The following is a 25,345-nucleotide window of genomic DNA, read 5'->3' on the forward strand; positions in this document are numbered from 1 at the left end:
TCTCGTTTTTGCCAAGAAATGCTAGTGAGGCGTTATTAGGCAGAACTGATTTGCCTTACTCTAACACATGATGCCATTATTGCCTTCCCCTATCCTGAGTGGCTTTTCACAAGCCTCGCCTCCTGCCCGTATGCACAGTGTTGATTGATTCATGTCACTTGTTATGCTGGCAGGATAGGGACAAAAGACAAAAGGCCCTGCTGACATGGGTCACTTGGCATTGTATATCAGAGCAGGAGGCAAGACACCAGTGGTAGAGCGCCTGCTCTGCATGCAGAAGGTCCCTGGTCCAATCTCTGTCTTCTCCGGATAGGGTTAGGGGAAAAAACCCTGCCTGAAGCCCTGGATAGCCACTGCCAGTCAGTGTTGACGGTACTGGGCTAGATGTACTAATGGTCTGACTCTTCTGTCCCTATACCCCTTAAGCCAGCGAGAACCTCAGAACATTCAGATTGAGGTTGGCGGATCTATTTTCAATTACGGTTTGCAGCCAAGTGGGAAACTTCCTTCATTTTGCTCCTTAACATACTAAGGACTCATAAGGAGATGGTCACTCACCTCCTTGGCATTTAAAACTCGCTTTGGAAATGGACTTCAATTTCCATAATTCTGTAACTAGACAAGTATATATGTACATATATGTCTTGTCACAAAGAAAGTATTTCTCTTTTTTGAAAGCCAGGTTTTGACATGCTTTTCTTTATGTTTGCAAGCTATGTGATTCAGATTTCCTAAAAACAATCCTATTATCATTTTTGCTACTATAGATTTCAACCCTCTGAGTCTGCCCCAACCACTCAGTCTTCTACACTACTGATAACCAGATATTTGGGGGCTATGTTGGAGTGGTCACAAGGGATGGCTGCCACTTTGGGGATATATTTGATTCTTCGCTAGGAACCACTTGAAAATACAAGGCAATACAGTTAATAAAAACCCCTCCTTGGCACCAGACCTCCTCAAAAACAGGGAGCTGCCATTTCTCCACATGGGACCAAAAGCAGTGGAAATGTGAGTTAATTCTTGAAATAGTTGGAGTGGGTTCAGACCATCTTTTCCTCAATATTACCATGCAGTGAATTTTTCAATCACTTCACTGGTGGATCCACAAGGAACTATGTCCCTCAAGGCCACCCAGTGCAAAATGGGCTCTGAAGCCGCCATGTGGCAGGATAAGATGGTATCTGTGTTTTAGCATTTTAGACAATCAAATCCATGTGCACCATGTACTGTTGTGATGGAAAGTGGTTGGTGTGTTTATAGAATGGCCATTGAAGTGAATAGCCAGGACTCAGAGTTCAGTTTTGTGCTAAAAATGTGCAACGCTACAGACTCTGGCTTAAATCCAACATTGCGTGGGTGGACATCCCTCCAGAGCACACGTGGAGGGCTGCAGGGGGGAGGGTCCTTCCACCAGCAGTTTCTGTTCCACTGGTGGAAGGACACCATTGGATTCAACTGGTATTAGGACATTTCTGCTGGATAGCAATGAAAGAAAATATTGACTACTTTTTAGGCTGTTTCAGATTTATTTAGTTGTATCCTTTTAAACATTTTGGAGTTCTTTCCTACTGCAGAGTATTAGCTTTCATTCATCTTTTTATAGTAAATGTATTGCATCTTTACTAGTCTATTCATGTGCTTAACTATGTAGGACTGAAGACTGTGTGTGTTTTCAGTTTATTTGTTTATTTATTTAGGGCGCGGTCCTATGTTGACAGTCAGCAGCTTCTGAAGTCGGAGACTGCCGAGTGTCCTAATGCAGGGTGGCTGGAGCATCTTTGCCTCCATGCTCCTGCCACCCTGTATTTTTGCTAGATTTCACCCGTCTAGCTGCAGCACTTCGGAGAGGGAGAGAAGGAGGCTGGGGCAAGCATAGGAAGCTGTGTAAGCAAGGCAGCTTCCCTGGTCTCCTCCCCTCCCTGCCCCAGGACCATCCCCTTTACCCATCTCCATGCTCGGGTTCCTGAGCGCGGAGAGTTAGCCAGCGCGGTTGTCTCCGCACCAGCTGGGAGGGAGAGGGGTGGGGAGCGCTGTTTACTGACTCCGAGGTCTGAACTCTGGCTTCAAGGTTGGAGCCCTGGCTCTGAGGTTGGAGCCAGTAAATCAAACAGTCCTCTGGCCCCCAGCCACTGTCTCAGGGCTATGGGGTTGCCCCCTTGCTACCTTTACAGACCACCTTTGAGTCACAAGGGCTTCCAAAGCAGTTTACAGAAAAAGCAGTTACAGCAAATACAATAATTATATTAGCCACTCGATGCAACAGAAGGGAGGCTGTGTGTGGGGGGAGTTAGGTCTAAAAACCCCTTGTTGGCCTTTTAGATGTTCCAGATGCTGCTACATTCTTGCTTCACAGGACCTGTAGCAAGGTTTGGGGAAATGGTGCTCCCCAATGGAAAAGTGCTTTGAGCGGAACTCTATAGCCTAGTTCACAAGTAATGACTACCCAGAGTATGGGCTGAGTATGGGTTGTTGTTGAAGTGTGGGTTGTTGTTTCATGCCAGAGTATGGGCTGAGTATGGATTCTTGTTGAATCGTGCGTTGTTGTTTCATGCGCACCCTGCACTATGGTTTAACTATGGTTTGTTAACCACAAACAGCCCAGGAAGAGAATCCATGGTTTCTTGCTGGGTTGTAAACTCTGGGTTGTTCGTGGTTAACAACCCATAGTTAAACGATAGTGCAGGGTTTGCACATATCAGGATCATATGACAACCCACGATTCAATAACAACCCATACTCAGCCCATACTCTGGGTGTCATTATCTGCGAACCAGGTGTACATGCTGTGATCTTCTTTAGGGGGAGAGGAGAGCTCCTCCTTACATGGTTGCCAATCACAGCACAGCCCCAGTTCTTCTTGGCAGGTGACAGCACTGAGAATGTGTGATAATCAGATATCCCTCCAGATATTCTAGTTACTTCTACTTTCTTGCTTCACAAGGTCCACAGCATTTGTACAGCATGTTTGTGTTATCAAGCTTCAGGAGGAAGAGAAAGGTAGTAGTGTTCAGTGAACGTACTGAGCGCATTTCTACACCAGCCTAAAATCCTGCATTTAAAATGGGTTCTTTCCGCTTCTGTTTTAAATGCAGGATCATGACTGACTCCCTTTACAAGTGCTTCCTTTCCCCATCTTTCCCTCTCCTTTCCCCCCTTATCTGAGTCTTCTATATGTTTCATTAAGCAGCCGCTAGATGGCGCTGTGGTCTAGCGCCTCTTAGTGCGGCTTTTCCTTTTTCATGAGGGAACTCAAGTGGGGTAATTTGATAGGTCATTATCTCCGATCTTTTTTAAAAAATGGAATCAAGGTCATCTTGTGCGGGAGAGGCCCTGGAGATCGATGACGTCATCTAAAGGACCCGCAAACTTCCGTGAGTGACCAATCTCAGTAGCAGGACAGAAGCTCCGTGTGAAGGAGCCCTGGGTCAGACCGTTGATCCATCTAACCCAGCACTGTCTACCCTGACTGGCAGAGGCTGTCCAGTAGAGGCCTTTCCCAGTACCTGCTCCATGGGACTTTCTGTATGTGAAGCATACTGAACGGTCCTCACCTGCTTCATTGAATAGGCATCTGGGAGGGGGTTTGGGGTTTTCTAAAAATGTGAATTGCCCCTAATGCAAGATATAAGATCATCTGTCTGTCTGTTTGTCTGTCTGTTGCTGTATCAGAGTTGCCACAGATTAAAAGGGTCTTATTGAGGAATCATATAAATCAGGAATGGGGAACCTTGTCCCAGGGACCATTTCCCACTCCCCAGAACCCTCCACAGGCTGCACTCTTGCCACCACCCTGCCACCAAAATTCAGTGGGCAGAAGCAAAAAAAAACTGAAAACCAGCTAAATCTGTCTTTTTTAAGCCTCTGTAATAGTTTGCCACTGCAATTCAGTAGCAAATTGCCAATTTGTTTTGCCAATTTTTCCCCCTACCGTTGGGACGGGGGCTGCACCAGAGGATGGGCGAGCACATGCATCCTGTTTCCTGGGTGTTGCCCACCACTGATATAAATTTTAATAGATTTTGATTAAATCTGCATATAGTTGCATATGTATACAAGCAGCTCTGGAGATCAAACTTTTTTTTAGAGGATCAATGTACATGTTGTAAGAGGGAAGAGGCTTTCCATGTTGTAAGAGGAAGAGTGAGAGGAGGAATGCCTGTTCTAAGGTGGTGCTGGCCATTGTTTTAATTACTTGTATTGTAGATAACAAGTGTGTTTAAAAACAAGTTGCCAAATTAATCAGGGGCAATGTCATAATTGATCAAATGGGTATTAATCAATTAATCCAGTAAATTATTCATCTAAACAGAAGCCTTTTCTGTCTGCCTTTCAGTATAATGGAACCAGGGCTGCAATGTTTAATTGATATAAATATATACATGTATGCGTATACATAGGCATATAAATGATCACACAGCAAGTCTAAACTCATGGTTTTCTCCTGGCAACCTTGGAGGTTTAGTTTTCAGTAGGGAGCTAATGTGTGTGGTGTGGCTGTTCAGCCTAAGTCTCTGCTTGTCATTAATTGGCTTGGGAGTTCACCAGAAGTGGGACATTTATAGGCACAAAGCTCTTATAATGATCACTTTGGAGCCTTTATCCTGCTACTTTTGATCTTGGACTTCAGTTATCACCAGGTTTTTATATGCTAATTATCCAGTGTTTCTGGAAAAAGGGTTGAGAAGGGGGTATATAAAACATCCAGCAGTTTATAGGAGCTAAATCAAGCATTTCTATTTATCTTTGCTTAGAAGAAAGGAATACTCCATATAAAACTGGGAAGATAGCAAATGGATTTAATACAGTGCGTAATTAACCTGTGGAAGTCACGTTTTTCACCACTTCATTGAGAAACACCACTTAATTTATGCAAATCTGATCATATAGAATTAAATTACTTTGAACCTGAGTTACTTTTTGTTTAATGGCACACTACCCAGCTGCAATCCTATACACATTTTCCTGGTCCCATTAAACTCCATGGGACTTACTTCTGAGTATGGCTTATGGTTATGGTTGTTTGCTTGAGACTGCTTGTCTGAAGTCGTTTTAGATATATGTTCTCTTGTGCATATTGTCTGTTCGTGTGTTTATTATGTAAATAGCTTTTAATCTCTGTATTGTTGTTGTTGCTGTTGTTCAGTCGTTCAGTCGTTCAGTCGTGTCCGACTCTTCGTGACCCCATGGACCATAGCACACCAGGCCTTCCTGTCCTGCGCTCTCTCCCGGAGCGTGCTCAAGTTCATATTCATTGCATCGGTGATGCTATCTAGCCATCTCATCCTCTGCCGTCCCCTTCTCCTTTTGCCTTCAGTCTTTCCCAGCATCAGGGTCTTTTCCAGGGAGTTTTCTCTTCGCATTAGGTGGCCAAAATATTGGAGCTTCAGCTTCATTATCTGTCCTTCCAATGAGCACTCAGGGTTGATTTCCTTTAGGATGGACTGATTTGACCTCCTTGCAGTCCAGGGCACTCGTAAGAGTCTTCTCCAGCACCACAGTTCGAAAGCATCAATTCTTCGGCGCTCAGCCTTCCTTATAGTCCAGCTCTCACAGCCATACATTACTACTGGGAAAACCATAGCTTTGATTAGACGGACCTTTGTCGGCAAGGTGATGTCTCTGCTTCTTACTATGCTGTCTAGGTTGGCCATAGCTTTCCACCCAAGGAGCAAGCGTCTTTTAATTTCATGGCTACAGTCACCGTCTGCGGTGATCTTGGAGCCCAAGAAAGTAAAATCTGTCACTGCTTCCATTTCTTCCCCTTCTATATGCCAGGAAGTGATGGGGCCAGATGCCATGATCTTAGTTTTTTTAATGTTGAGTTTCAAACCAGCTTTTGCACTCTCCTCTTTCACCCTCAACAAGAGGCTCTTTAGATCCTCTTCGCTTTCTGCCATTAGGGTGGTATCGTCTGCATATCGGAGGTTGTTGATAATTCTCCCAGCAATCTTAATTCCGACCTGTGATTCATCCAACCCAGCGTTTCTCATGATGTACTCTGCATATAAGTTAAATAAGCAGGGTGACAATATGCAGCCTTGTCGTACTCCTTTCCCAATTTTGAACCAATCGGTTGTTCCATGTCTGGTTCTTACTGTTGCTTCTTGACCCTCGTACAGGTTTCTCAGGAGACAGGTAAGGTGGTCTGGTACTCCCATCACTTTCAGAATTTGCCACAGTTTGTTGTGATCCACACAATCAAAGGCTTTAGCGTAGTCAATGAAGCAGAAATAGACGTTTTTCTGGAATTCTCTTGCTTTCTCCATGATGCAGCGAATGTTGGCGATTTGATCTCTAGTTCCTCTGCCTCTTCTAAACCCAGCTTGTACTTCCAGTAGTTCTCGGTTCGCATACTGCTGAAGCCTAGCTTGTTGGATTTTGAGCATCACCTTGCTGGCATGTGAAATGAGCGCAATGGTGCGGTAGTTTGAACACTCTTTGGCGTTGCCCTTCTTTGGAATTGGAATGTAAACTGACCTTTTCCAGTCTTGTGGCCACTGTTGAGTGTTCCAGATTTGTTGGCATACTGAATGCAGCACTTTAACAGCATCATCTTTTAGGATTTTAAATAGCTCGGCTGGAATACTGTCATCTCCGCTAGCTTTATTGTTACTAATGCTTCCTAAGGCCCACTTGACTTCACTCTCTAGGATGTCCGGCTCAAGTTCAGTGACCGCACTATCATGGCTATCAGGGACATTCAGATCTTTCCTGTATAGTTCTTATGTGTATTCTTGCCAGCTCTTCTTAATCTCATCTGCTTCTGTTAGGTCCCTGCCTTCTTTGTCCTTTATCATGCCCATCTTTGCACAAAACGTTCCCTTGAGATCTCCAATTTTCTTGAAGAGATCTCTAGTCTTTCCCATTCTGTTGTTTTCCTCGATTTCTTTGCATTGTTCACTTAAGAAGGTCTTCTTGTCTCTCCTTGCTATTCTCTGGAACTCTGCATTCAGTTGGGTATATCTTCCCCTTTCTCCCTTGCTTTTCGCTTCCCTTCTTTCGTGAGCTACTTGTAAAGCCTCATCAGACAGCCACTTTGCTTTCTTGCATTTCTTTTTCTTTGGGATGGATTTCGTTGCTGCCTCCTGAACAATGTTACGGACCTCCGTCCATAGTTCCTCAGGCACTCTGTCTATCAGGTCTAATCCCTGAAATCTATTCCTCACCTCCACTGTATATTCATCAGGGATATGATTTAGGTCATACCTGAATGGTTTAGTGGTTTTCCCGACGTTCTTCAATTTAAGCCGAAATTTTGCAAGAAGCAGCTCATGATCTGAGCCACAGTCAGCTCCAGGTCTTGTTTTTACTGACTGTATGGAGCTTCTCCATCTTTGGCTGCAAAGGACATAATCAATCTGATTTCGATATTGACCATCTGGTGACGTCCATGTGTAGAGTCGCCTCTTGTGCTGTTGGAAAAGAGTGTTTGCTATGATCAGCATGTTCTCTTGGCAAAACTCTATTAGCTTTTTTCCTGCTTCATTTTGTACACCAAGGCCATGCCTGCCTGTTATCCCGGTGATTTCTTGACTTCCTACTTTAGCATTCCAATCCCCTATGATGAAGAGGACATCTTTTTTTGGTGTTAGTTCTAGAAGGTGTTGTAGGTCTTCATAGAACCAATCAACCTCAGCTTCTTCGGCCTCAGTGGTTGGGGCATAGACTTGAATTACTGTGATGTTGAATGGTTTGCTTTGGATTCGTACTGAGATCATTCTATCATTTTTAAGATTGTACCCCAGTACTGCTTTTCCCACCCTTTTGTTGACTATGAGTGCTACTCCATTTCTTCTAAGGGATTCTTGCCCACAATAGTAGATATGATGGTCACCTGAATTAAATTCGCCCATGCCTGTCCATTTGAGTTCGCTGATTCCCAAGATGTCGATGTTCAATCTTGCCATCTCATGTTTGACCACCTCCAGCTTACCTTGATTCATTGATCTGACATTCCAGGTTCCTAAACAATATTGTTCTTTACAGCATCGGATTTTCTTTTCACCACCAGACACATCCACAGCTGAGTGTCCTTTCGGGTTTGGCCCAGCCGCTTCACGCCTTCTGGCGCTACTTGGAAATATCCTCTGCTCTTCCCCAGTAGCATATTGGACACCTTCCGACCTGAGGGGCTCATCTTCCGGCATCATATCTTTTAGCCTTGTGATACGTTCCATGGGGTTTTCTTGGCAAGAATACTGGAGTGGGTTGCCATTTCCTTCTCCAGTGGACCACATTTTGTCAGAACTCTCTGCCATGACCTGTCCGTCTTGGGTGGCCCTGCACGGCATAGCTTATGGCTTCACTGAGTTACGCAAGCCCCTTCGCCACAACAAGGCAGTGATCCATGAAGGGGAATCTCTGTATACTGTATTTTAAATGTTTTTAATCTTTGTAAACTGCTCAGAGAGCTTTGGCTATTGGGCAGTATAGAAACGTTAATAATAATAATAATAATAATAATAATAATAATAATAATAATTCTGAGTAGACATGTATAGGATTGCACTGTTAGATTGCAATTCTGTCAGACTTATCTCAGACTATGCCATGCCCTAATGAAGTCAGTGGGACTTACTTCTGAGTAGACATGCTTAGGATTGCACTGTGAGTTTATATAAATCCTTGAGCAGCAGAACACACATACTCTAGGCTCTGGCAATCCCTCAGCTACTTGAAGATTCCCTTTGAAGCAATGTAGCCAACTCCAGGATCACTGTTATGTATCTTGCATTCTCCTCTAAAAGCCTTTGACCATGGCGAAGATAAAGACTTGATAGGCCTTTGGCCCAAAGTAGGGTGACGATTCTCTTACTGTTTCTAAGGAGAGCCATTATTTTTTTTAAAACATACTTTCCACTCTAGTGAGGGCCTCCTCTCTCAACCCCCAGCAAAGATATGGGAGGTTATTTATATCTGTATGTGCATTATAATTTATTAATTGCAACCTAAATTACCCGTTAGCAGGGAAATCGTATTCAAGGCTGAAAAACAGGTCACACTTTCTTACTATGGTTCCCTTTTATTAATTAAAAAGCAACAACCTCTTTACAACTTTCTGCCTTCCACTTTAGTGCAATAAATTTCCACCTTGAGGATTTCCTTGTTGTATTGCACACAGAGACACAATCTTGCTTACAATGGAGGCTCCGTTCATCCACCTTTTGCTTTGCAAATAAATGTTTAGAATGCAAAATGGTTCTGAAAATGGCCATTTCAGGAGATGGACTGGAAGACTATTTTCAACATTGTTTACAAGATTCAGAGGCAGAAAGCCTCTTCTTAAGTACAGATGCCTCTAGGAATGGCTGTGGATTTTTGAAGGCATAGAAGGACGCAAAGGTGGACCAGGGTAACAAAGTTATTGGATATAGGTATACAAGGGGTGCTTGCTGGCATGTTGCTGCCACCAGCATTTTTATAGCTCTCCTGTTGGCTTCACCTTAAGGGAGGTTGACTTTTTAAAGATTGTATCTAAAGCCCTGATTGACTGAACCGCCATTACATAACCTTATAAAAATGTTCCATGCTGTGGAGTGTAAATGGGCTTGTTCCTCCTTCTTATTTTGAGGGCCACTTTCTAATGGCACGATTAAAAGCTTGATCATGCAGAGTGCTAAGCCCATTTTTTGGGGCTGTTATTTATTTACGTACCACTTTAAGATATGATCCTTCCTTGTGTTGATGCTTTGGCCACACATGGAGGGATCTGTGTAGGGCATGTGAAGGTACCGATGTGAGGCCATGATAGGAAATGGGAAACCCATGTCTACATCCAGTACACATTTCCTAACCAGTCAAGGAAGGCAGACTTGATTGAGAGGAGAGGGTTGTGAGGGTTGTGGGAAGCACACACAGGTCACCCATTCCCCATAATGTCCATGTGCGTGCACCGAGGGGTGTGTGTGAGGAAAACAGGATTCTGTTATACCCTTTGGCCCTATGCACATGTACTATGCACATACAGGGAAGGATCTTGTCCTTAATGTTTGTGCATGTTTTAATATTGTATACATCTTGGCCATAGTCCAATACAAGACTTGAAGGCAATGGGATTAAACACATTTAAGTACATTGGATAGGGATGTATGAAAGTCACTTACCTTTTCGCGGATTCTGTTCATGGGGGGGGGAGGCGTTCCGTCCCTCCCCCCGGAATCCTTGATGGGGGGGAGGCGATTTGGTCCTCCCCCCTGGAATCCTTGATGGCCGGCTGTGCTCTGCGGCAGCTCCGCGGAGCAGCTGGCCAGGCCCAGGCCAGGGCCGTCCGCAGCCGGATTTCTGGCTGCGGAGGGCTCTGGGTAAAAAAAAAAAAAGCACCCCCCCCCTCTTTACATAGCTTATCATGTCTATGGGGAAAAAAAAGAAAGAAAAAGACCAGACTGCAAATGGCGGTGGTGGCAGCCGGTCGGAAGACCAGCCGCCGCTGCCGAAGCCGCCACTGGAGCCTCTGCCGTCCGGAACATCCGCCCCAGGTAAGTCTCGTCCCGGGTGGGGATCCGCGGGGGGTGGGGGGGTGGCAGGCTGTTCCGCGATGGATTTTGGGGGGCCGAATGCACTGGCATTCGACCTCACCGAGATCCGTCACGGAATTCTCTGACATCCCTAGCATTGGATTGTGGTGTCACTATGTTGTTTGTCCTTCCATCAACCTCTTGAATTAAGTCACTGTTAATTTCGTTTTACCAATGAAAGATTAAAGCTGTAACTGACATGGCCAAGGCCACTTGGCATGTCTGTAGCTGAGCAGTGACTTGAATTCATTTTGTAGGGTTGGGATTTTTATTGCTCCAGAATCAATTTTCTATTAAGCCATATGGGCTCCCTGTTTAGCAAAGGACGTAGAGCCACTGTATATGGTTCCCTGACACATGTCCCTTAGTGTCTAGAGATGTGCAGCTCTCTATATGTTCGCTAGCAACAAATGTTGCACTGATTGAACCAGAACTCAGCTGCCACCAGGGTTACTATTTAGGGAAGGCAATTTCCCCTCCTGTGTTTCAGTCCTGATGTGCATTATGGATGCTTCCAGATGAGGCTTTTACAGTGCCATCATGCAATCATTTGAGACCCATCCATCCTTTCTAACTTTGGTCCAATTTCCCTTCAGTCCTTTGCGTCCATCTTCTGGAGTATGCCACTTACTTCCACTCACCTTTCTGTCTTCCAGCTGCTCTCTTGACTCCTCCTGCAATCTGTCCTGCACCCTCTGCATTTCACTGAAACTAACCTCACCAAACCACTCATGATCTTACTGCCAAATCTAAAGGCTCCCATCCTACTCTGATGTCTTTGATATCATTGATCATGCTTTCCTCCTTGACCATCCAGCTTTATCTCCCTACCTCAGGACTTCTTCCCTCCATCCAATATCACATTTCGAACCACCTCTCTGATAAATCCACATGGATGTTTCAGCCCCTGCTCAAACTCAGTATGTCTATATGGAAACAGAATGCGAAGCACTTTCTGGTTATATCAAGATTTTCATGAAATTGCTTTAGTCCATCAAGGGCACACGAAGCAAAAAAGGCAGAGTATACATGACCTAAACCCCCACTTTCATGGGTCACACAGCACTTGAAACCACCATACTTCAGGGCTGGGGGTGGGGGGCGAGTAGAACTGAATGTCATTAGCCCTGTAGGTGCTGCTTAGTGAATGAGAGAAGCTTGCTCCCGACCCCTGTCCACACTCCCCTGATCAGGGAAGTTTACTGGAAGTACTAAATTAAACCCCTGTAGTTTACCCCCCACCTCTCCCCTCTCATCTACCATTGGGATATTGCAAAAGATTAAAAGATACTGTGCTATTGTGAATGGGTAAAACAGGCTACATAATCTGAATGGGTTAAGCAGCTATTGTGGTATTGTGAATGCTTTAACCAGCACAACTGCTCTTCTCAATGGGAAAAACAGGTTACATAAACAGCTATTGTGTTATTGTGAATACCTGAAACAGTGCTATGGCAATCTTATGAATGGTAAAAACAGGCTACATACAGTGAATAGGGAAAATAGCTAATGTGCTATTGTGAATGCTTGAAACAATACTGTTTCTAGACTTCGATACTGTGAATGGGAAAAAGAGGCTAGGTATTATGAATGGGGAAAAAGAGGAAATTATGGGGGTAGTCCCACCCCTTGACCAGGTCACAGCCAAGGTCACAGAAATAGGCATGCCCAAGATTTAATGCGGTGGGATGGGGCACACTGCAGTGGAACTGCATGGGAGCTGTGTTTAAGGAAAAAAGACACACTAAAAGGACTTTCCGAAAATGCACCTTTTCCCGAAGGAAGCTGTGGGGTTGCTGTGGACTGGTGACAGCGTCATCTGTTGCTAATGACCCTGACGTGTTGTCGCTCCACACTAAATACGTCATGTAGATTGGGCCCAAGACTCAACTCCCCATTCCTCCAAGTCCTCCTCCCTGCTGTGTCCTCCACATCCTTTGACAATATCACCATCCAACCTGTTGAACAGATCCACACTCCTCTCTCTCTTTTGCTCTCCATATTCAGTCTTTTGCCAACTCAGATAGCTTCTGTCTGTACAACACTGCAAATATATGGGCTACATCCAACGTTCCATGAGTGGAATTTCCTCTTCCTCCTTCCTGCCTGCAGCCCCCTGCATGGCCCCAAATCTGCTCCGGAGGGTCCTTTCGATCCTCCAGGACAGAGCAGGGTATGTGCATGGGACTGTAGAGGGGAGGGGGAATTTGATCCATCAGTAGTATCCATTCTGCTGGCAAAAGAACACCATTGGATACACCATTGGATAAAGCATCATGGGATATGGCTCTTCTTCTCCATCCCATTGCTGAAGAGTCTCCCACCTTGACTATTGCAACCTTCTTCTCTGTAACACCTCATTCACCTTCCTCATCACACTGGCCACATGAAGTTCCTCCTCATATCCCTTCCCTGGCTTCCTCCCTGCACAAGTCCTCCATGGCTTGGCTCCCCTTATCTCTCCACTCTCAGATTCCAAGATATGCCTGGCTGTGACCTTTGCTTTTCCAGCCCCAGCATGTGATGGTCTGCTGCTCCTGCCTGGAACTCTTTGCTAGAAACACACCTGATGCTGGCTTCTCTCTTCCTTTAAATCTCTCCTCAAAACCTTACTTTTTGGAGAAGCCTTTGATACACAGCTTACTTTACTGAAAAGAAGCCTAAGAACACATAACTGAACTAAATGCATATTCAGTCCCTGTTTATCCTGCTCTCTGTCTCCCCCTCCCTTTATTTCCTCCTCTTTGTCAAAGTTTAGATTGTGAGCTCTTTGGGGCAGGAGCCTCTTTTTCAGTTGTCATTTTGTAAAGCAACATCCATAAACGAAAACAAATGAACAAACAAATGTGTTCAAATCAAATTTATGTTTAATGCTCCAGCAAAGCTCTCTCTGCCTTTGGTTGGTTCCTGCCCTGAATCTTTCCTGAATAGTTGTGAAGGATACATTATGATGCCAACATGCTCCTTTGATATCAAGAGAACCACTTTGAAAGACCTTCATGGTGACATTTGGGTAGGGTGCAAACATGCAGTTGGCTCCATCCACATAGTTCCTGTGTCCAAATGCTTAAAGCAACAACATAGGAACACAACATGGGGCTGCCACTGGAAGTTTTGATTTCTTAATTGATTTGTAATTTTAATTCAGATATTTATATTTCGCCTTTCTTCCATCATTGAACTCAAGGTGGTTACATGGGGTTCCTAAGTGGTCTCCCATTCAGGCAGTGACCAGACCCAGACCACCTTAGCTTCAGCAAGGTGGCTGCATCATGTCTCCTCAGGCCATGCCCTGCAATGCAGTCTGCGTGAATAGGGTTTAAATAGGAAATTCATGGCTCTCTGGATGTTTTGGCCTACAGCTCCCATGATCCTTCACCATTGGCTACGCTGGCTAGGGCTGATGGGAGTTGTAGGCTAAAACATCTGGAGGGCCACAAGTTGCCCACCCATGGTCTAAATAATCCATTGAAGGGAGTTAGCTAATATTTAATCTAAAGACACCCTAGCGTGAGTGGAAGGCATTTCTCTCTGTGCAAAGGGATGCTCCTATTTCTGCTGATTTCTCCCCAGATGCAGCCCCCTACCACATTGTGCACCATTCCCAAGGGCCACCCAACCCTTAGGAGTGGTTTTTCCACAGGAACAATACATGGGTCTGTAGCAGGAAGTGGGACAAGAAAGCCCCATTTCACAAGCAGAACTCTGTGCGTGGCTCTCTGCATGCAAGGCATTGCCTTTAGCATCAGTGGTAACTGATTCTCTTCCTTGCCTGAATTACTAGTCCCACACAGAGTTGTCACCCTTAAAAGGGAAGTAGTTACTTCTCAAGGACCCCTACGTCCATAACAAAGCCACTACAGTAGTGTTGACTGAATACATCAGTACTGTCTATTATGAAGCAGATGTTGGCCTTGTTGGTCTTTTGCACTACAATAACTTCTGCTTAATATTCCCCTAGAGGAAGCACTGCAAAGCACAGGGTCACTGGGTAAGAACTCTAAACAGAATGAACTCATATAAAGTACTACAAATTACCTCAGAATGTACACTAGACTCTCCTAGGAGCTGATGGGAATACTGACTTGGGAATACTGCTTGAGTCAGACTGTTGGTCATGGATCTTGGCCAAGATCACAAACATTTCTATTAACTTGGAACTACAGAAGAATTCCGCACTGCCTGAGTATTATATTACTCTAGAGACTGACTAAAGAATGGGCCGGCTGCCTTCCTTTCACTATGGAAAGCATGCAGATGCCAAATACAAATGCCAAAGGGGTTCTTATACAATCTGCTGGTTCTTTTAAAACAAACATCTGTGACTGCCAACACTGTCTCATACTTCAAATCCAAAATCCATTTGTCAGTCTGTTCAGGTGTCAGTTCCTGGTTAATGGGTTTGTGCAAAGCCAGGATAAGATGCTCCTCCGTAACTTTGTATGGCAAAGGAATTTTTGTTTTGTTTTGTTTCATTAGATCAAGGAGATCACCAACTCGGCAGCTTCCTATGCCTTGTTGAAGGACTTGGCCCTTGTAGCAGTAACTCCACATGTAGCCATATCTCAGACAGATTCATACATTACATTTTGTACCTGGTGGGAACCCATTCTTGCAAACACAATTCAAGGGCATGGTGTCAATGTATCAATGATGTGCAAGTGTGAATATTGTAGATTTTTGCCTGTCAAATATAACCAGTGACTATGAGTTGGATCCAGATTTAAGCTGGATGAACTATGCTGTCGGAAGTTGACTTCCCTAACCCCTCCTTCCCACTGCAGCCCCTCCAGCTCCCTAAAAATGCTACACAGAGGCCCAATTCACACAATCATGGCTTATTTTCCCTGCCGCATCTGGTGGGGGTATTAGCATAATTACCCTCGGGAGCGGGGCTTATCATGTCATGCAACCCTGGCCAGGGTGGCTTGTTGCCATGGTTAACAAGCCACCCCAGAACCTTACAACTGCTCATGGGTTCTGTGGGGCTTGTTATCCATGGCAACAAGCCACCCTGGCCAGGTTTGCATGACACAACAAGCCCTGCTGCGGAAGGTAATTATGCTAATCCCCCCGGCATGCGACCAGCATGCGCAGGGTGTTTAACAAGCTACTGTGGCTTATTAACCACTTTGCAATAGTGCAAGCCAGGTCAGAGGGTCAGGAGATCCTGTGAATGGGGTGAGTTGTGGTGTGCGGGGGAAGGGAGATCCCCCAAAATCAGGTGGAGGGACCTTCTGCAAGCAGAACCCCTCCTCTCACGGAAAGCAGATCCTGGATTCAACCCTGTGGAAGGACTTGGCAAAAGTAATATTTTATACAACTGGAATTCATAAATAATGCTAAGTGTGTATTTTGTTCTCTGGAATCAGTTCCCAAATCCAAAATGTCCCCTTGAAGTTGACTGGAGGCCTGTTAGTTCTTTTGGTTCAATCCCCCTATAATTAGCCATGTCCTGCCATCGACAACCACGCTGTGAAGCAGCATCTCTACTTGAGATGGAAAAGGATATCTCCAACTCTACTTTCCCACCCCATTGTTTTAATTCAAGAAACTTTTTTTGTCGCACAAAGACATGTAAATTGTATTCACTTTCTTTTCTTTTCTTTTCTTTTCTTTTCTTTCCTTTCCTTTTCTTCTCTCCCCTCCCCTCTGTCTCCAGATTCTGATGGCAGCTCTGGCCAAGACTATGAAAAATGTGATATATGTGCTTGTCTTATTGTTCCTGTTAATATTTATCTTTGCCATCTTGGGTCACGGTTTGTACAGAGACCCTGAAAATGGAGACCCTCAGAACTGGGGCACCTTAGCAGCTGCCTTCTTCACTCTCTTCAGCTTAGTAACGGTAATTTTCACAAGCATTTCAATTCTCAGTCAGTTCTGTTAGACAAATGGTGCTAAGTAACATTCCTGACTTGGGGCAAGAAGGAAAGACACTGAAGCTAAGCGGACTTTTCTCCATGTTGGTTCCATCCAACAGGGGAATTAACTTGGATAGATACCATTTTGGGATGCAACTAAATGAGACATCAGGAGATGCATTGCGATCCTGCATGTTTATAAAAGGGCAAATGTAGCTGCAAGGGGTGGTCTATTTCGATAATTGCCACAGCATTGTGAGGATGGGTGCTTAACCCTTTCCACTGTGGTACGGCTAGGTAATTTTAGGTTCTGGACTCAGTTATCTTACTGGGGGTGGGGGCACTTTGGATGGCTGTGTGTATTGGTTCAGCTGTGAAGCACACAACCAACATTTCTCTTCTCCCTGCCCCCGATCACTGTTTCCTGCTTTACAACTGCTTCAACATTCCTGACATGTCAGAGCAAAAAACAATCTGTTTGCCAGGAAAAAGAAATGCTCTGAGCATATGCAGTTCCACATTTTGAACACAAATCATAGTGCTATCATGATGCTATGGAATTTGCTTCTGCTAATATATATTTTCAAGTAAAAAATAATCAAATGAGTATCAGTAACTATCTACATGCCCAGCCTGCTGCTCCCAGACTATAAAATGTTTTTAAAAAATAAGAAGGAAGACAGGATGCTGTGGCGAGCAGCATCAGCCCCAGTGGGCTCCAGCCCAGATGTTGAAGCCAGGCCTGTTTGCCACTGCTCCTATCACCTGCTGCTGGGCTGTGGTGCGCTGGACTTCAGCCGAGGTCCAACCCTAGCTTTCCTCCAATATCCTCACAATGTCTAGACAGACTTTGAGCATCTCTACACCAGCCTAAAATCCTGCATTTAAAATGGGGCTTTCTAAATGCATGATCACAACAGACTCCCTTTACACATGTTTCCTTTTCCCCCCTCCTCCCTCTTATCTGAGTCTTCCATATGTTTCATTGATTTCGCTCCTCTTCTTGCCACTTTGCTTTTTCATGGAGGGAACTCAAATGGAACACAACAGGGGTAATTTAATAGCTCATTATCTCCAATCTTTTTAACAATGGAATGAAGGTCATTTAGTGTAGGAGACACCCTGGAGGTTGACGACGTCATCTCAAAGGCCCTCAAACTTCTGTGAGGGAGCAATCTCAATAACAGGATAAAAGCTCTGGGTGAAGAAGCCCTTTGTGAGCAATACATATTATGATGACTCTTTTTATCAATCACCTCTGATTCTATGTTGATCTTTGTGCATATGTAGGGCAAATTTACAGATAGTAGTGGAGGAACAAACATAAGAAGACTGTTGTTCTCATGATTGGTATTCAGAGGCAGGCTGCCTCTGATCCTGGAGGTAGTGATATAGCCATCATGACTAGTAGCCCTTGAGAGCCTTATCCTCCATTAATTTGTCTATAGATGGGCAATGAGGAACAAGATGTAAACAGAGAAAACCAAAATGAAAAGAAATGCGATGGGACAACAGCAACAGTGTGGACAAGACCTCAGAGACAATAATGATTACCAATTGGTAATTTTTATTATTAAGAAGTAAGAGCAGTTGTTGTAAATCTGAAAGTGTAGGCATTGGTTGGAGTGTATGTGTGTTACGGGGAAAGTATGTATTGCATTACGGCAGTAATTTATATGATTCTTGACTGATTCTTCTTTAGAGTTTAATGACTGATCTGATAACCTTTCAGGTTGATGGCTGGACAGACTTGCAGGAGGAATTGGATAACAAACAAATTGTTACAAGCCGGACATTCACAATAGTGTTCATTCTCTTAGGATTTTTTGTGTTTTTCAATATGTTTATTGGAGTTGTCATTATGGATATTCAGGTACGTTGCCTTTGTGTGATGGAGGTAGCAATGTCCTCTCTGTACAAATCTGTTTATTTGATAACTGGCACCAACTGTGTCCCCCCCCCCCCCGTCCCAAAAAAGAAAGGAAAAGGAAAAAAGCACTTGTGTGTGTGTGAGCTACTTGTGATTGAAATTCTGCCATTGCAGAATTAGAACACCGTTATGTCTTAATATTTCTTCTCATTTGCCAAAGCCCTGGTGGGAACATCCTTATCCTTCTGCAGGCAGAACAGTCCTCTGTATGACAAACCAGTGTGATATTAATACCAAAAGTTCATATGAATAATTACTTTGATTAAATGCATGATTTCACTTCTCAGGAGTGATTTATCCCTGTCTGGGCATGAAATAAAAAGGATATTGTTATGCACCAGGCTGTTCTGCTATTCAGAGTATCCCTGTGGACCTAGTATGGCCTGTCCAGTAATAATGGATGCTAATTAATGGGCTTATTGAGGGAGAAGATCACTCTGGCACATTTGGATTGCCAGATAACACCCACCCTGTAAAGGAGAAAAAAGCTATGAAATTGGTTTGCAGAATCTGAGGACCAGTTTACATGTAACAGTGGCAAATCATGGATTAATTAACCCATGATTTGCCACAGTGCATGCCCGATGCATGCCACTGCCATGTTGAATTTGGACACTATGGGTTAATTGTGGGTTAAACAACTCACAGTTAACCTAACTAATTGTTGGTTTACTGTGGGTTGTTTAACCCATGATTAACTCATAGTGTCCAGGGTCGCATGTCACAGAGCAACCTCCAACTGGGCTGATTGGAGGTTGCATATTCAAAATGGTGGTGGCACGCAGCCCACGATTTGCCCCATGATTTGCTGCCAATATGTGCAGCCTGGCTGTGTGTGTGTGTGTGTGTGTGGGTGCATGCATGTGTAGGCCAAGAGGCCTAGAAAGGAGGCCCTTGAATTTAGACAGAGGAAGCAGTTTGAACCTTGAGCCTTCATTGATGCTGCTGTTGCTTTGGGACTGGTGCTGCTCACAACAACTTTCATCTGCATAGTTGCAAATAAGCGGATGTTGCAACCTTTTTCAGCGGAGATGCCTAGGGGTGTGTGCATTTGTTTCTAAAATGAATGAAAAATGAAACAAATGTGCCACAGTTTGTTACTACTTTGATTCTATGAGAAACAACGGGAAACGAGAAACAAATGGGAGAAACTAATTTAAATCCTTTTCTTTCTTCCATTTGTTTCTCATAGGAGGGCTTCTTGAGACTGATGAGAGGAAATGCATCGCATTGCTTAGCAAATTGATACATGTTGTTGCATCCAGGGGATATTCTGTAGGGAGGGGATACTTGGAGTGTTCTGGAAGCGATGAGAATTGAACCCTATGCAGACCTCATGCCTTGTCATGATTACCACCGTGTAATTACGACTGTGCTTGCTGGCCCACCATCCATGCATTGCCGGGGAAGGTCTGGAGTGGAGAGCACACTTTTAGGGTCCCTCGCACAATGCAGAACCCTGCTGCGCCATCAGGCTGGGGAAGCTACACCAACAGAGCAGTTGCCTGTTCCAGGCCTCCTTCTGCAATGCATGGAAGGTGAGAGAGTTGGGGGACGGGATGGAGGAGGCTGCATCAGTGAACACATGGGCGGGGGTGCTTTCTGCCTCAGGTGATTCTCATTGTGTGGGGATTGCATGCCTGGATAAGGCTTTGAAAACTGTCCCATCTGAAGCATAAATCACTGGAGGCTCAGAGGATGTCTGCCACCCTTTTTATTTGCTTCTAAAACAACTGTAGATTCTTACTGGGTTGAGAAATTATCCTTGGAAAGCAGGAAACAAAGAGGACCTCTGTCTCTGCAGAGATCATCTATCATCCTTTGCTTGGTGTGTGTAGGATTCAACGGAGCAATATGAGCAAAAGCTGAAAGCGGAGAGGCAGGCCGCTCTGATTGCAAAGAAGCAGGCCATTTTAAGAAGGCAACAGGAAGAAGTAAGACAGTTGCTCAGTCAGCAGGTCAGCAATATATTTTATATTGTTATCTTAAAGGCATGGGGTTTTTTTTGGTAGATGACTGTATTAATTAGCCTTCATGAATTCCTAAGTATTATAGAGTTTTAAAAGTAAAGTAAGTTGTAGATTTTCATTACGTTTAAAGCTGAGACTTAAATGGGTCACTTTGCTTACAAACAGGAAAACGTTATTTTTGGCTTGACTGCAGCTATTTTCCACCCTGTGGGCCACAGGACCAGCCCTGGGCCAGACATTATCTAACTGGCCAAGAGAGAGCAGGATAGCTACAGTTAATGTTTAAGCCAGAGTTCCAATCCTGATTTGGGTGTGGCTTCCGTTACTTTAAGTACTAATGCCGGCCTCTTTCCGATGTGGGTTGTTTGCTTTTTGTGGCCATGGCTGGCCATTTGTATCATCATCGTGCTGGTGTTTAAACAGTGTGCCTGTCTTTTCACATCAGAAATCGACTGAATATCAAACTTTTGATGAACTGGTAGAAGACTTTAAAAAAACCCTGCTTCACTCAGATCCTGTGATCTTAGAAGAGTTTTGTGCCAGCCTACCATTCATCGATCTCTACTTGACATCCCTAGACCGCCAGGATGCCACGGTTTATAAGTACGTAACTCCTCTTAGATAAACAGAATAAAAATTATATCATGCTCACATTACTTCTAGGGATGGGCGAACTTTCCCACAGAAATAGTAATTTGCTCACCAGGTTCTGAATTCCTCTGTCCAGTCTTGGATGAAAGTTACCCATTATTCCAAGTTCTCATTTGGCAGCACTTCCTGGAATGTTCATGTGACTATGGCAGGGCACGTCACATGGGGTGGTCACATAAGCATTCCAGGAAGTACCTGTCAGGCTAATGAAAGAGAGACAAATGTGCTGCTACAAGCATGGAATTAGGTTTTCTAAAGTAGTAAGAACTTTAGAAAAGCTCTTTTCTGGCTGAAAGGATGGAGGAAAAATGTAATGTAGGCCATGCAGGTGCTCGTAATCAATCTTGATTTGAATAACAAAGTTCATTGGATAGCTGTCTAAGCTTGGTAGACATCTGAGCATTACGAACATAGCAGATTCGACTTACGATCCACCAAATTTTGACTTTCGCCGGCATCACTAATTAATTCATTTTATAATGCCCATTATATTAAGTTCTTAACCCTCCTTAACTCCTGTACTGTTCATGCTAAAGTGTAATGGAAACATAAAGGAAGCATATGGTATAGTTCTCCATGACTGCAGTTAAGGATTTCAGAATGCATGTCAGGGATAATACATTTGTATTTTTCTCAGAGTCAAAGGCCTTCTCTGCATGTAGAGAGACAGAACTTCATTTCTGGCATAGATTTCTCCCTGAAGTATTACCTTTCCAAATACAAGGTGATTTTGAAATGGAAAGCAGTCAGATTTGCAAAACCCTCACCACCACCCATACAAATTCTCAAGTGGTGCTGTTCTAAGATGGCTGTACCATGTGCTTTTTCTGAGTATGCATCAGCTCTCAGAGAGCAGTTAAAGTAGGGAAGGAACAGAGTAGGTTCCTCTTTAATATCTTCCCTTACTTCTTTTTACATTTGTTCATGTAAAAATTAAAGAATAGAGTCTGTTCTTCCTAGTCAGGGCACATCTGTTGGAAACAGAGAGCTTAGCTTACTAAATGGAAGGAAATGCATTATTTAAATTCCTGCTCTTAAAACATGTTATAGGGTGGCCATGTGTCCTCTTTTACAGAAGACATTCCTCTATTTGAAGGGTTGTCAGAGGACTGTCCTCTGTTTTGAAGGTGCCCTCTGTTTGAAGTCTGTCCAGTCCAAGTCCAGTTAAAAGATAAAGGACCATCAGGAGAACAATTGGGCCTTGAAGTTTCCCATCAACAATACTGGCACAGCAGACTGAGCAAAGCACATAAGTCACCAGGTTATAGTCTTCCACATTATGGTGCTATGTGCTGTATTTCTATGTAAATTACAATACGTATTTCTAAATTTGCATCAGTACATATAAATTAGCATATGCAAATGTTACACAAATCAGTGTGCTCTTTTGTCTTCTTTTTTGGAGATTCCTAAGTGGCTACCCTATGTGTGAATGCTTGTCATAGATCTGGCCTTTGCTGAATGTCTTTAAAGTAGTATAGTTCTCGTATGTGGGAAGCCTTTGGCTGCCAGTTAACTATTTATGGCTGATTACTATATTTTAAATAGTATAGCAAATAATAAAACAAATTATAAAAAAAGGGAATTGGATTCAATTTTGGTTTTGTATTAACAAGAACTAGTAAGGGAAAATCCTTCTGAGATTTTTTTTATCTTTATTAGAAACATATTTGTAATCTCACATCAGAATATACATTGCATAAAATAAAAATATTTCTTGTTGTTAAACAGAGCATTGCTAAAGGTTCTTAGATCTTAATAGCTTAACAGGAAATAGGATTAACTAAACATTTCTTAGTCTTTGACTTTTAGTCCTAATAGTTTAAAAAGCAAAGATCTTATTTTAAATATCAAGTTCTCCATTCCAAGTCCAATAGGCTATTTAGCTGATAGGTGGACAAGGCCTGGTGAACTTCTAGTAAGAAACTCCATTCTAAAATCAGCACATATTATACTTGTTTGTGTGTAGAAATTACTTCATAGGTAATATTATTTCCTTTTTTATAAATTAGGGCTCATAGTTTTAATTATTTTGTTGTTAATAAACAAGTTTTTAAAAGTAAAACATATGTACACCTTTCAGTCTAGATACAATAAATTCTGAATCATATTTTGAGAAGATAACTCTTTACTCAATATTTGCTACTTAAGCCTAAGTCTATGAATTTTTATAAATATCTGCATATTAAGCTTTTTGATGTATATACTTTACACAGTATTGTTGCTCATTAATTCAAATATATATTTTTACTTAAAGTAATATATAGGGATGAATGAGAAATTCTTTTCAGTTCATTTTTATCAGAACATACCCAGTTTACACCTTCCAGGCTGAACATGGACTCAGGTGCAATCTGTGGCCAAAGTCTGTACATTTCTGAGCTTGCAGTGTGATTAGCAGACCAAATAAAATGTGTTCGACAGCATGCATACATTTTAAAAATGCACACGAAAAAATGTATACATTTCAAAGATGCGCACAACTGATGCGTGCATTTGGAAAAATATGTATGAAAATATGCGCGGATTTTTATGCAAAAAAACAAAGCTCGCAGTCTTATACGGACTCAATTTGGAATGAACTTTGGTGAGCGTGAGTTTTGTTGACTTGCACATCACTAATAAAACAGTCTTACACCTGTTCATTACTTAATTACTTAAATTCTTCCACTGTTTTATCTTTTGTGTTCACTACTCTGAAATCTGTTTTAGATATGGAGCGGTATACAAATACTGCAAATAACTAACTAACTAACTAACTAACTAACTTACTAACCCCTTAACCCAAATAATAAAGCTTTAAGCATTTATGGGAGGATACTATCCAGGTCATCTTAACAATTGTTTTTTAAGCTAATTACTCAGAATTCATGATAAACCTACATATATTTTGTATGCCTTCTTCTTAACACAATTACTACTTTTTACTTATTTATATTTCTAAATTCTTAATTATTTATTGTTAGACAATTAGCATTTAGATTTTATAATAAAACATCCCATATTGTTTTAAAAGAGGTAGATTAGCAGTTTCTCAATAGCCTTCCCAGCAAGTTCAATAAAACAAAATCAGGTATTTCTTAAAAATCCAGGACACAATGGGCCTGTTCGCATGCCACGACAGCCCACCATGGCTTAATTTATTTGTGGAGGCTCTTGCATCATGCTGGGTGCCTGTGGGTGCCATTTTTGCATAGTGCCTGTGGGCACCTGGCTTATCATGTCGTGTGAACCCAGGCGTGTGAACCCAGATGAGACAACCCTCAAATAACCCTAAAACAAGCCATGGGTTATTTGAAGGTTGTCTGGCCCTCAAACAACTTCTGTGGCTGTGGTTCGCATGACACGGCAAGCCATAGGAAGCTGGGGCCCGCAGACACCATGCAGAAATGGCACTTATGGGTCCCCAGCACGATGCAACAACCTCCCCCCCTGTAAATTAAGCCACCGTGGGGTGTCATGTCATGCAAACTAGGTCAGTATAGAAGACACACCCTCCTGAATAACCCCAACAGAAATCTGTTATGCTGGTAACTTAGGACTATGTGAATGAAACTTTTGATACCTTCCAAGAGCACCTTTTAATGTTTTAGTTCACTTCTTAAGACTTGTCTGGACATGGATCTTGTGGTCAATTTGTTCTGATAGCTGAAAATGTGGCAGGCCTTTGATCAGATGGAGGGTGCTTTCAGATGGGGGGCTTTTAGTGCTAGCAGTCAAAAGAGATTGTATAGCTATTTTGGCTTTTCTTCCTTAATGGGATTTTCTGGAAAGAAAAAAGACATGAGAAACAGTGGGAAAAGACACACAGGAGGGTTACAAGTTGAAGATGTCATCATCAGGACTCCCTGTAAAATTCTGTGAATGAGGCATGACAAAAGCCTCATCTAGAAGCAGTATCAGAGGCTACACTTGAGAATAATTGAAAATGTTCTGGAATCTTTGAAATACTGCTGCCATGATCCAGTCATCTTGTATGCTCTGTGCGTGATGCAAATTGCATTTATTTATTTATTAAAAATATTTCTAGGCCACTGTTTTTTTTAAGAAAATATACCAAATGGTTTCCAAAGCAAAACAAAATGAACATAAAACAAAGCAGGAGGCTGAAGCAATGCAAATAAGGTAATTTTAAACTTTAAACAGAGAAAATCAATATTACTCTTACAATCAATATAGGGAAGAAGTATAGTTCAGCGACAGAGCACATAATTTGATGGAAAAGGTTCCAGTGGGACCCAATCTCTAGGTAGGGCTGGGAAAGTCTCATGCCTGAAGCCCAGGAAAGCCACTGCTAATCAGAGTAGACACTGCTGAGTGAGATGGACCAATTTTCTCACTAAATATAAGGCAGTTTCCTTGTTCCTGATATAAGCAGCAACAAGCTGTCACTAAAAGCCACTAAAATTGTATGGA

General features: G+C 43.0%; 1 protein-coding gene across 1 annotated transcript in view; it reads left to right on the forward strand.

Annotated features, from left to right (window-relative positions):
• CATSPER3 (cation channel sperm associated 3) overlaps positions 1-25,345 on the forward strand; it is a 45,292-nt gene that overhangs the window by 14,922 nt on the left and 5,025 nt on the right. Inside the window, exons 4-7 of the mRNA XM_084829807.1 lie at positions 16,180-16,362; positions 18,111-18,251; positions 20,147-20,266; positions 20,724-20,881. Of these exons, the coding sequence (XP_084685933.1) occupies positions 16,180-16,362; positions 18,111-18,251; positions 20,147-20,266; positions 20,724-20,881 (602 nt within the window). The remainder of the gene's footprint in view (positions 1-16,179; positions 16,363-18,110; positions 18,252-20,146; positions 20,267-20,723; positions 20,882-25,345) is intronic.

The sequence above is a fragment of the Heloderma suspectum genome, chromosome 2, assembly GCF_057233095.1.
Source record: "Heloderma suspectum isolate Gila_16-S chromosome 2, 16-S_ref, whole genome shotgun sequence".
Classification (NCBI taxonomy): domain Eukaryota; kingdom Metazoa; phylum Chordata; class Lepidosauria; order Squamata; family Helodermatidae; genus Heloderma; species Heloderma suspectum.